The sequence below is a fragment of the Typopeltis vanoorti genome, chromosome 3 (genome assembly GCF_054136105.1).
Source record: "Typopeltis vanoorti isolate ZY-2024b chromosome 3, IOZ_Tvanoo_1.0, whole genome shotgun sequence".
In the NCBI taxonomy this organism is placed as follows: Eukaryota; Metazoa; Arthropoda; class Arachnida; order Uropygi; family Thelyphonidae; genus Typopeltis; species Typopeltis vanoorti.
In genome coordinates, this window is record NC_143551.1 from 95,070,631 (window position 1) to 95,083,720 (window position 13,090).

Below are 13,090 nucleotides of genomic sequence, written 5' to 3' on the forward strand. Positions count from 1 at the left end.
TCCCTGAACACACTATATCCCTCACATTCTATCCCACTAACTATATCATCTTCTGTTAGCCATGTCTCACTAATGCCAATAACCTTTGGCCAGGATGAGTCAACCAATGCCAAAATTTCCTCTTGCTTGTTCCATTTCCTCATGGCATTAGTGTACATAAGGTGCAAAATCCCTTAGGCCTACCGCTATCCTGATGCTTTATACTAACTATCCCATTCTGGTTTGTTACTAGTGGGTATGGGTACTAACTTAGGCATATTGTACACATTCTTACACTCAATTGCCTCACTGATGCCTGCATATCCACTCAACAGCTTATCCTACCCCAAAGCTCTAGTTTCCCTGATTCTACACATCTGCTTTCACTTCATTCAACAACACTTTTCCAGTCTCCACTAAACACTAAATCCATTGAGATGCAAGCCATCCTTCTTGTAAAAGTCCTTTCGCCTATCAAACTCACTCCATACCACTCCTGCACAACCTATGCATTGAGTCATTCACTATTATGGCCTTCCTTCTTAGCTCTACCTCTGTCATACCACAGCAACACACTCACTATCTTAACTCTTTCACTCTTTTTTTTTTGCTACTTCCAGTAATTCTTTCATATCCTCTCTCATGCCATACTTCTCCTTCATTTTAAATAATTCATTTCAGCCACTGTGATCATTTCTTTACCTTTTATGCTCTAATCCTTTTGTGCTCTAATAGCCTCACTAACATCATTAATTTTTGCCACAGGTAGCACAATCTTGTCAAACTCTCATCGATCACATTTTATAATTGAATCACTATATAACACTCACTCCTTGATTTTTCTTTCTCTCTCAGTCAAGTCATCATTTTTTCTTGTTTCACACTTCTTTCTGTCTGCTATCAGCTGACCCATTTGCCAGACATTTTTGCATTCGCTCCAGTTCCTGCTTCATCCTATGCATCACTCCGAACAACGAGTTATTTCCCTCATTGCAGCCAACTCTTCATTTTTTACATCAGTCATACTATTCTTTCATTCAACACTCTTACTCTCTCTCTCAATTGTGTCACATTTAATCTCACTTTCAATGCTATCTGGTGTTACACAGATAGCATTGAGAGTGACACAGATTTTCAGTCGTATTCTGAGTTCCATCCACTAATCAATCTTGTGACCTGAGACACACTTTTGATCCTTGCTTTCATAGCATTTTCTGCACACTTTCCCATGACCAAATGCTTTTAAACCAAATTCCAGCTGCCTTCAGTAATGCATACATTTTGCAGACATTGCACCACATGAAGTCTCTTTGATTAAATTCTTGAAACAGTGATGACTTAGACGGCATTGTTCTGCTTCGCATCAGTGCCACGTGCTACACTACATAACTTACCATGCAAAAGACTAAATTAACATTTAAAACAAAATTTTTAACCTACACTAATTAACTCCACAATACAGTCTAATTCTAACCCACATTTTTAACTGATAATGCTGTTTTTTTAAAAACTGAACAACTTATCATTTGGAGTTCTCCAAACACAGTGCTATCACCATATGCCACCTGACAGCGTTTTTCATACTTAATTTGTTACAGTATTTATTCAATTTAGCTAAGGAAGCCTGGCGACTTGGTGATGTTGGATTTATTTAGGAGCATACATCATCTGCATAAAGTAAAATGAGATTGGCTTCTCCTGCTTTGATATCAAGTTTAATGTCACTTTTCTTCATAATATGATCCATATAGTTAATGAATAAGAGTGGAGATAATTTTACAACAAAGATTTTCCTCTATTTTCTTCAATTCTGACTGCTAACAAATAGCATTTACTACCTAAATACAGACTCATGGTAGTGTTTCATGGTATCAACATTAACATGAGATCAAAAAATGATTAATTTATTGAACTTTCTAATGTTAATTTGGAGAAATCAGAACATTTGGTCTTAGAATGACTTTCTCCCAGATCTTCAGCAGATTAATGAAGTCATACTTGTTGAAGTTACTTTGTAGCTGATGCTGATTCCAAAAATAGTCTCTCAGACCTATACTGACGTTCATGTAACATAAATATCTTCTTCCATTTAATCCTGTGTGAAGGAGGCCAGAGCATGGTCAGCCATTCTGGACTTGCCATACAAATGATCACAGATGTATTTTTTATGTTCTTCAAGGCAGATGTTAACAGATCTACTAGTCTGTCTAGAGTAGGCTAAACTGCAGGTACAAGGAAACTTTATACACTCTAGGATGCAGAAGTTCAATAAATTAATTATATATTTTCTCTTGGCGCTATTTATATCCAGAAGCACCATTATGAAGAACCAACAACACCTAAGCCTATCTATATGCATTATTCAATGTTATATGTTATATTCTATGTTATATATTATATTATTCTATGTATAACATTATTCTATGTTATACTTAATGCAACATCTCATTTACATTGCATTTTTGAACTATTCTGACAATTTGTATTTAGATACAAATGAGCCTGGCTTGTTCTTATCCATATTTTCCCTTCTGCAATTTTTCCTAGCATCTTCTCAAATAGATTCAAATTTATTATCTAGTATACCTCTTCTACTTTACTACTTCACCAAATACTGTGAAAAAGATTTTAGAATACAGTTGACTACTCTGCTCACAGAGAAGTCTGTTTAAGAATTTGAACTTAAAAGTAGACACAGATGAACTAAATTAATGATTCAGATAACTTATGTGAAAAATTATTTATTATAAAATTTCCCCTCATGTTTCTTAGGAACTGTATTCTAGCTGTTGGTTTTCAATAGCTAACTACACTAAACATTAGGCTGAATTTTGAGTCTACCTTTGAATGAGTCTAAGGTAGGGTAACCTCATTTAGCATCTTTTTGTATGGCAACACAAGTATTTAAATGTTACTCTTATGTTGCACAGATTAAGTTAAACATATATGCATCTGAGTAATATTATTTTTTTAAATAATGGTTTCACATATGTTGTTAGATTCATGCTCAATAGTGAACTAATAATGCCAGTATAAGGAGTTTAAACATATTGAAGGTACTGTGATGGGCAGTCCTCTCTATCACCTGCTTGGGCTGATTTGACTTAAAGAACTGAATTTTTAATACCATTTCTCCTCGATCTCGTATATGGCTATGTTTTGTTGATGATGATGTCTTTGCAATCTAGTCCCACTCTGAAAAAGAACTACTTCAGTTTTTGTACTAAATTAACTCCTTATACACTAACCTTAGATTTGCTATTGAGTGTGAATCTAACAACAGTCTTCCCTTTTTGGATACTGTAATACTTTAGAACTCTACTAGTAATACAGGAAGCCATCCTTCACCGGCAGGTATATCCACACAGCTTCACATCATTGTCCTTCACAAAAGACAGTATTATCAAAACCTCGTACACAGAGCACACACACAGTTTGTTCTTCTGACTTTCTTCTGTTAGAAGAATTGAATGAAATAAAACTCACTATCACTTAATGGATATAACAACCCACTATACAGAAAATAATCAATAATTATCATCCTTCTTCCAGACTTCAATCTGATGTTAAAAGAATATACATACTCGACCTTAAAGGGACTTCTGAACAATGAACAAATAGCAAATATAATCTGTACACCACCTACCTTCAAACAAGTCCGGAAGGTATCTTCTTTCCTATCATCTATTAAGGATAAATTATCACCCCTGTCCTTGACTCTGGTGTTTATGAAGTACCCTATTCCTGTTAACTTTGCTACTTTGGACAGAATGACCATTCTACAGAGATCAGATTCCAAGAAGATCAAGTTAATATAAGATTTCTGGAATTAGAAAGTTCTGGTCTTACTTCTCATGCCACACCAGACAGAGTTCACTGGAATCAGACAAAGATGATGCACTACAGTAGGCTTAAATATGATTGTCTGTTTCTTGAATCATGTGAAGCTTTATATGCCACTATCCTAATCTTAATTGAACTGACTATATGCGTATCTCTAAGTTTTGAGAAGTAACCCATTAATTGTTTATAATTTTTTTTTTGTTCAATTACATAACTTTTCCTGTTTTCCCTGGGACTTTAATAGTGTTTCATCCTACTTGCTCAACTGCAACACATGAAAGTACACACATGTTGTATCATTCATTCTTGTGTTTGTGTTCATATTTTAAATGTTGTAGCCAATTCTTCTACTTTCTCCCTGAATGATGAACACACACACACACATTATATTGAGTGATATATGTAGGAGTTTTTTAATACATCTTAGTTTCCATTGCATGTGTGAAACTGCTCTGCTATTTAAAAAATATTATGTTTCCATTAAAAGAGGTAACTGTACATCTGAGTATTCAGGAAAGTTCTGAGCCTAAACTTCATAGGTTCAGAACTTTAACTTTCATATAGGGATTTTTTTGGGGGGGGGGTACTGGTAATTCATTCCAAACTCTTATGTTTTATGAAGCAGATTCTAAATCTCCATCTTCACACCACATATTGAATTAAATTAATATAATTTTGTTATAAAGTAATGTTAAACATAACTCTAGCATCCTGATTAATTATAGATAAATCTTACAGTGATTTTTTTTTTTTTTTTTTTTTTTTTGGTTGGGCTATTTTTGATGTATATTGATGTATATTATTGAGAAGACATGAGATTAAAAACAAGATACAAGCCAAGAGGCATAATGCAGAACCATCAGAGAAATATAAAGAGGATACTTGAAGAGGAAAAAAAAATTATAAAATTAAGATCTACTTCTGTAAAAAGATGACTTTAAAATTTAAGAATAAGACCTTTGTAACCCACAGAATGACTGCTTTCAAGACTGGAACATAAAATAAAATGTGAGAGAGATACTTTTCTTACCTGAGTGGATGTAAGAATTACTTCTAAAACTGTAATGGCATTGGAGCTTTTGGTTGGCTTCTTTGTGGGTTGTCCTCAAACAAATAAAGGAAGTGAAAATTTAGGAGCCGTACTTCTCTTACAGGTAAAGCTCGGTGGAAGGCATTTCGATTGATTAGAAAATAGAACGGTACTAAAATAACATTGTTGCTATAGCATTTCTGCATAGTTCATTAGTCTATAGTGATGAGAACACACACACACAGAGCAATTCCACATCCCTATGATGAACTTTAGAGGTGTATTCTCCATCTTGGAACAAGTGAAAAAAGTCCCAATAAACATGAGTCTGGAAACTACATTTCCAAGATGCAGTATTTTGTAGTGCAGAATGAATGCCAGCACCTTGCAGTTCACATTGAAAGAAAAATCTCAAGAAATAAGCATAGATCCCATGGTAACTGGCAGAATAATACTGTAAAATGAAAGTACTTCACAGCAGATGTTCAGAATAACCTCCATTGCCAGCCATACATCCATTGAGATGTTTCAGCATAGACTTCATGTATCCAATTTCCTGGCTGGTGCCTAATAGCAGTTCATATATGCATGTTCATGCATTTGTCAATCTCGACTGGGATAAAGAACACTCATGATTTCAAATGGTCCACAAATAAAAATCCACAGGATTCAGGTGAGGTGACCTAAGAGGCCATGTAATTGGTCCACTTTAACTCATCTTATCTAATCCATCTTTCAGGAAAATCCTTGACAAAAATACCCTCAAGCCTCACAACTGAAGTTTGTTACTGCTCTGTCATGCATGAACTCATGTTTCTCCTCCATGTCAAGGGAAATTCTTATCATAGTGTCATAGTATCAGAGTGCATCATAGAAAAGTTTCTTCCATGATGTGTTTAATCTTGCAGATTTTGCAAGAGAATTCCTGTAATCCTGTTTGGTAAACATATGGCCTTATTAAACCTTCTCCAAAGATACCTGTCCTTGTAATGTTGACTGAATATCTGCTTGTGGAATTTGATTGGCCCTTGTGTGGTTGCTGTGATAACTGAAAATACATCTCAAGTGAACATCACCTCTTCTGTGAAAAGCACATGAGAGAGAAATTGTTAGTTCTCCGTTACACTGTCACAGAAACCAGAAAAAAACAATCTGTTAATCTTTTTAGTCATTGTAACCATTGGACAGGAACATCTAATGAATAAAGGAGAGTTCAGCTGAAAGAGAGACCTGAGTGGAACAGAGATTGGAGGTTCTGTTGAATATGATTTTGATAACACCATACTCTTGAGAGGACAGGGGATGTGAAAGTTTATAAATGTAGCTACCTGTGTTGGTGGGTTTTCTGTAAACTGAGAAAGAAAGGGTGTTATTGGGTAGATGCCTAAACACCATCTTCTCTCTGTGCCACTAGATGCACTGTTTTTTCCTCAGTTTCTGGTACAGTGGCATTGATGAAGATGAGTGAATATTGGAGAGCATGGAATTCACTAACCAGGAAAAGCCTCTTGATAAAGCTAACGTGTGCATTTTTGTTGGCACATTCATAATAAAAGTGCATATAAGCCAACTAATTAATCACACTATAATATATAATGTATGCACATTATATATTATGTGTTATCAACTATTACACACATATATAATGTATGTGTGTAATAGTTGATAACACATTTTGGCAAATGCACCTAAAAGCAAATTTATATAACTGCTTATGCACTAAGCTATTTAAAGTTTCATATTCATTTCAGTATAGTTTTCATCTTTACATTCCATTTAGTGCATTTTTAAAAATACATTTATGAAGGTACTACAATCATTTGTATTCACCCATATCTGTTTATTTTGCTTTCAGATTTATGAAGTGCAATTTTAAGCGCTCTCCATTTAGCGAAACCATTATTAAATTAAGAGAACATCCTTTGTGCTCTGTTGCAGAAGAGATACTCTGCAAAGAAATTGAAGGTTATGACACAGAGGTATGTCTGATATTTGTCCAACTTTTAATGCACTTATTTTTCTCCTCAATCCTTATGTTACAAGTTTTCAGTATGATGATAATAATATGTAGGAAAAGTAAAATTCAGGTTCGTAACAAAGATAGTACATGCTGCATGTTTGCAAGTGCACCCACCTCCAAAAAATTTTTTTAAAAAAATAAAGGCCCAAATATGTCACTGTATTATTATTATTATTATTTATGTGGACACGCCATGGCGTTAAAAGACTCATCGCAGGAGATCCACTGTGCCCATTAACACAATACCTATCATACATTTCCTAAATCCACTAACTGTTGGAGCACTTACAACCACCTCTGGCAATCCATTCAACTCATTTCCACTCCACAAGTAAAGAACCTAGTCTGAACTTGTATTAGACAACTTCCAAGTGTGACACTTTGTTTTCATCTACTACTCTCCATGTATTGAAAAATTCTTCTGTGTCAATCTTACTAAAGGGATTCTATAAGATTGATACAGAAGAATTGTCTTTTATCAAAATCATAATCTTCATTATTCCATAATAAGTAAGTTTCTATCATTTTCCCCTCTCCTTTGCCTGTCTGCAAAACTCTGCAACCCACAAACCCTCAATCTGTTCTCATAGGAAACATTCTACAGACCTGTCACCAGCTTGGTCACTTGTCTCTGAATCCTGTTCACCACCTCCTGATCCCCAAGAAACACAGGTGACCAAATCTGTGCACAACAGTCACCATATGGCCTAATCATAGAGCCTTATAAAGAGGGATGATAATAAGCTTGCTATCTTTATTTGTCAATGTGTTCTTCAACATCCAAGTAATCTGTTGAGCTATCTTGCCAACTCTCGGAATATTATTATTATTATTAAGAGAGACCTCCAGGGAGTCGGGGACTCATTGAGGGAGGCCACATACTACATGCACCAGCTATCATGCTTATTCTTGAATTCATTCACACTGCTTGCACTCTCAACATCCAATGGCAATCCATTCCAATCATGCACCACCCTATGAGGGAAAAATCTAGCCCTCACTCCCTTCTTAGCGGCATTCATTCTCAACTTCCAAGGATATCCCCCTTGTCCTTTCCCCCACCATCCATAGATTGAAAAATCTATCAATTGGAATCCTGTATCATACCTTTTATGAGTTTGTAAGTCTCAATCATATCACCCCTCTTTCTCCTGTTTGCTAGTGTGTGCAGTTTACAGATTTTCTTAATCTGTCTTCATAATCATTATTCCATAATCCTGATATCATTTTTAACATTCTCCTTTGCTCTCTCTCTGCAATATATTAGAATCATAATGGAAATCAGGAGACCAGACCTGTGCACGATAGTCCAAGTGAGGTCTATCAAGGCCTTGTAAAGAGGCAAAATGACATCCTTATCTTTACATGTGAACGTTTGTTTCAGCATTGCAATTATCTTTTGAGTTGTATTTGTAATCTTTGCTACATGGTCCCTGAACTGCAACTTCCTGTCTGCTGATACTCCAAGATCGCTAGCCTCATCAGTTTCTTCAAGCATAATCCCACCAATATATATATCCAAGGGTGGTCTGAAAAGTTCTCAGCCTCGGCCATAGATGGCAACATTATCGGCACGATTTTTTCTTCTTGGTTGGTACATCTGTCATAAGCATCTATGTGAAATTGCAAGTCATTCTATCAAGTAGTTTGTTTTATACAGCCGTCTGAAGCAAAAGTGTTGTTTGTATCCCTTGAAATGGATAAAGTTGAGTATAGTGCAGTTATAAAATTTTTGTAAAATCTTTGTAAAAGAAGATTTAACACCAAAAGAAATTCATTCAAAGTTCCTAAAAGTTTATGGGCACTCTTCTCCTTCGTTTTGACAATTAAGAAATGGGCTGCTGAGTTTAAACATGCCCATACTAGCCTTGAAAATGATCCAAGTGAAGGACGTCCGAAAAAGTGTAACACACCAGAAATCATTGATCAAGTGTGCATCATATGGTATTGGATGACCAACAAGTCAAAGTGCATCAAATTGCTGAGACTATAGGCATTTCAAAAGAACACGTAGGATATATTTTGCATGAAGAATTGCAAATGAAAAAGCTTTGTGCAAGTTGGGTGCCGTGCTTACTCACCACAGATCAAAAACGTACTCGTACGAAAATCTCTGAACAGTGCTTGGGGTATTTTAACAAGAATAAAACTGATTTTGTGTATCAATTTATTACTATGGATGAGACTTGGATTCACCATTACACACCAGAATCCAAACAGCAGTCAAAACAGTGGACAGAAGCAGTTGTTCAGTGCCAAAGAAGACAAAGTCTGTTCCATCAGCAGGAAAGGTCATGGCATTGGTGTTTTGGGATGCTAAAGGCATTTTGTTTATTAATTATCTTGAAAAGGGTAAAACAATAATCGGGGAATATTATTCCGATCTTTTAACCAGACTAGTTGAGAAACTTCATGAGAAAAGACCCGGTTTGCAGAAGAAAAAAATCATCTTTCATCAGGACAATGCACCTGCCCACAAAGGTGTTTTGGAAATGGGAAAATTAAGGGATCTGCAACATGAATTGTTGGAACATCCACCCTATTCCCCACATTTGGCTCCCTCTGACTTCTAACTCTTCCCAAAACTAAAACTCTTCCTCGCTGGTCAGCGTTTTTCTTTGAATCAAGAGGTGATTGGCTGTAGTGGAGTATTTTTCAGATCTTACTGAGAACTACTACAGGGATGGGATAATGGTGCTGGAGCATCACTGGAATAAATGTATTAGTCTTAAGGGTATAGCTGTATGTCATTTGTCAAATCCTTCCCAATATCATTAATGTTTAAATTGAATAACAGTGGAGCAAGCACTGATCTTTGTGGTACACTACTGGTTACCTTAAATTTTGCAGACTCACATCCCTGGTATACCACTTTTTGATATCTGTCAGTCAGCCATCCTCTTATCCATGCTAATATTCTATAATCCAAACTCATATTCTCCAATTTATGCAGCAGTCTATATCATGCTGTATTCTGTCAAATGCCTTTGCAAAATCCAAAAGTATCATGGTATATCCATTCCCCTTGTCTAGTTCATTGGTAACATTGTTATGGAATGTGAGCAAGTTGCTAAAACATGACCTTCCCTTAGTAAACCCATATTGCTCAATGCAAAGTAGAGATACTGTTAACCCATTTCTGAATGCGAACCCTAACCAATTTTTCCAAAATCTTCACCACCACTCCTCGGTGTCCTCTGAATTTGAAATCTCTATTCACCATCATTCCCAGATGTACTAGTACCATCAGTGTGAATACAAAGTGTCATCTTTTCATCCCATAGTATACATTACCTTACATTTGACAACCATTATCCTTTGCCCACACTGCCAATTTATTTAAATCATCTTGTAAGATATATACATTACTTTTATCAACTGTTGCCTTCCCTAGTTTTGCGTCATCAGCAACCAACTGAATGTCTCCCTTTATATCTTATCCTATGTCATTAATATATAAATTAAATAGTAGTGGTCCTAGCCCTGGGACACTCCACTAGTCACCATTATTTGCCTTGACTCCACTCCATCATACACCACCCTCTGATGTCTATCAACTGTCTCCCCCCCCCATTCATGCCACCAGCCTCATATCCATTCCTATTTGCCCCAACTTATGTAATAGTTGCCATTCTGTATTCTGTTAAATGCCTTTACAAAGTCCAGCAGTATCCTGGTGTATCCATTTCCTTTATCCAATTCTGCTGTACCTTATTATAAAATGTGAATAAATCAGTGAGGCAGGACCTACCTTTTACAAAGCCATGCTACCCCTATACAGTATAATATGCCTATCCACCCATTCCTGAATTTTATGTTTAACCAACTTTTCCAATACTTTAACCACCAATCCAGATACACTAATTGGTCTGTAATTTGCTACTTCTGTCTTGGAGCCACCTTTATATAATGGAACTGTCTTGCCCTCTTTCCACTCCCTTAGAACCTTGCTAGAGCTGAGATTTAGAATTAACAACTTCATCAGAGGCACTTCTAGTTCACTTGCATATTCTCAGAGCACCTGAGCTTACATACCGTTTAGGCCCTAATAGCCTCGTTTTTAATATGAAATTGCCATTGATGCCCCCTAATTTTTCTCTGGACTCTCATATCTGTGGTCTCTAGTCTTTGGTGAAGTTTTTTATTTCTAACCCAGCTCTCAGATTCATAAGTTAAAACAGTTAAAATTGGTTTGAACACTGTCTTGTATATAGCTAATTTAGTGTTTTGACTAATTTCTCTCTCTTAATTTGATGAATTGTTATTCTACTGACTGGAATGTTTTTTTTTTGTTTCATTTTTCTCCCAATAGTAACCCTACCAGGAGGTAATTTATTCCTACATGCTCCATTGCATACAATGCTTATATTACATGTAGCTTACAAGTACTGATTTATATTTATATTTTTGTATCAATATTCATATTTACATTTATATTTTTATATATCCATATATTAACACCATATAATTCACACAATAACAGTAATTTATGTTAGATTATAAGCACTGGAAGTTGATCTTATTGGCAAATTTAATTAATTCTAAGTAATACTTTTAGATAAGTCTCTGTTTTGATACTGGCCACTTGTCTCTGGAAGTGATGACATGTTGTATTAGGGGCATCTGGATGGAGTCTGGTAGCTGACAGTCGTAGAGTATGTGGTCAACAGTCTGTTGAAGATGTGGACTACAAGTGCATGATGGTGATTCCAGGATTTTGAATCTGTGAAAGTAGTGTCTTAGTTTTCCATGTCCTGTTAGTAGCGTGGTTAAACCTGGAGAAATAGCGTATCTTTTCAGCCGGAGTCTGCTTCTGACGCTTGGCAAGAATTCTTTTGTTGTTGATCTGGTTTTTGATGTCTTCCATTCTTCTTCCCACAAGTCTAGGCTTTTCTCTTCTGTGAGTGTTTTTTAGCACATTTTGAGTACTTTTGGTAACTCATTTCTAGCCATTCATTTCTAGCTGCTTCTTTAGCCAGCTGATCTGCTCTCTTGCTTCCTGCTATGGTGTAATCCATGCGTACCGCATACCACGTATACCCCAGTATGAGTGTTCACCCAGGAGAACTTGATTTCCCATCCCTCTAGAATAAGATTCCGAACCAGATTTCTTGCCTGTTCTATTAATGCTATATGGTAGTTTTGATTTTTTATGATATCTATAGTGCTTTTACTATCACTGTAAATTGTTGCTGTCTTTTGATGAGAGGTGTTGAGTTCTAATTCCTGGAGATATGTAAGTGACTGAACTATGCAAGTTGTTCTGCTTGGTTGTTGGAACAGAGAGGATGCAGCCTATAGCAGCGTTCTTGTATATGTCTACTTGAGATATACATATAACTGTCTTGTATGCAGTAAAAGAACAACCGACTTTCCCTTCGGTTTTGCTTCAGTCAGTGTATATTTGAAATTCGTTGCTTTCAGAGCTTTCCTTCTCCTTAATATATGTTCTCTTTGCTGGGTGAGGCCACCTACTGTAGTGAAGCGGGCATTCGTAGTAATTTGGATCTATATTGTAACTTTCATTATATCTTCCGGAAGTGAGATCATATACAAGAGATAATTCTTGTATTTTCAGGCGGATCAGTGTTAGACAATCTGCCTTGAAAGATATTGTCCTGTATCCTTTAATTATATGTATGGCTATAAGACTTGGAACTCTGTTTAGTTTTTGTCGGTTTATCTTTGATTTTAGTGTATGTTTCCAGGCAGGTGCAGCATAAGATATCAGTGGTAGTTTAGCACCAGTATATATTGTTTTCAGTGCTCGTTGGCTTAATCCTTGCTGACTTAGCTAGGAAGTTTACTACTTGTAAGCTTTTTTCGGCAACGTATGAGATGTGCTTATTGAAGGTAAATTTTTCATCTATCATCACTCCTAGGTATTTTAACTCACTGACTACCTCGAGAACTTCTCCGTTTAGGAAGACCGTTACAGGTTGTTTTGATTTTTTTGTGTGAGATGTGGAGCACTTTAGACTTGGTGCTATTGAAGGTAACTTTTTTCTCGTGTGCTCACTCTGCAATTTTAAAGAGTTCTTCATTGGTCGTTACGTCAAATAAATCTTCAACGAAGATTTATTTGATGGCATTCCAGGGAAGTAGTGCTGTTTCTGCTAGCTTTATATTGCTTTCCAAAATCTGTGTTTTGAATTTTGAGCTGTCTGTAGTAGTTGTATGTCGGGCAGTCTTTGTTTAGTGGCATGTGTTTGCAGTCG

At 36.0% G+C, this 13,090-nt stretch overlaps 1 protein-coding gene across 7 annotated transcripts in view; it reads left to right on the forward strand.

Annotated features, from left to right (window-relative positions):
* LOC150108400 (F-box DNA helicase 1-like) overlaps positions 1-13,090 on the forward strand; it is a 378,469-nt gene that overhangs the window by 65,256 nt on the left and 300,123 nt on the right. For all 7 annotated transcript variants that reach the window (XR_016548131.1, XM_090390741.1, XM_090390746.1 and 4 more), the window contains exon 5: positions 6,708-6,831. Coding sequence is in view for 6 of the 7 variants with exons in the window: in XM_090390741.1 (XP_090246867.1) it covers positions 6,708-6,831 (124 nt within the window). In the remaining variant the exon portion in view is untranslated. The remainder of the gene's footprint in view (positions 1-6,707; positions 6,832-13,090) is intronic.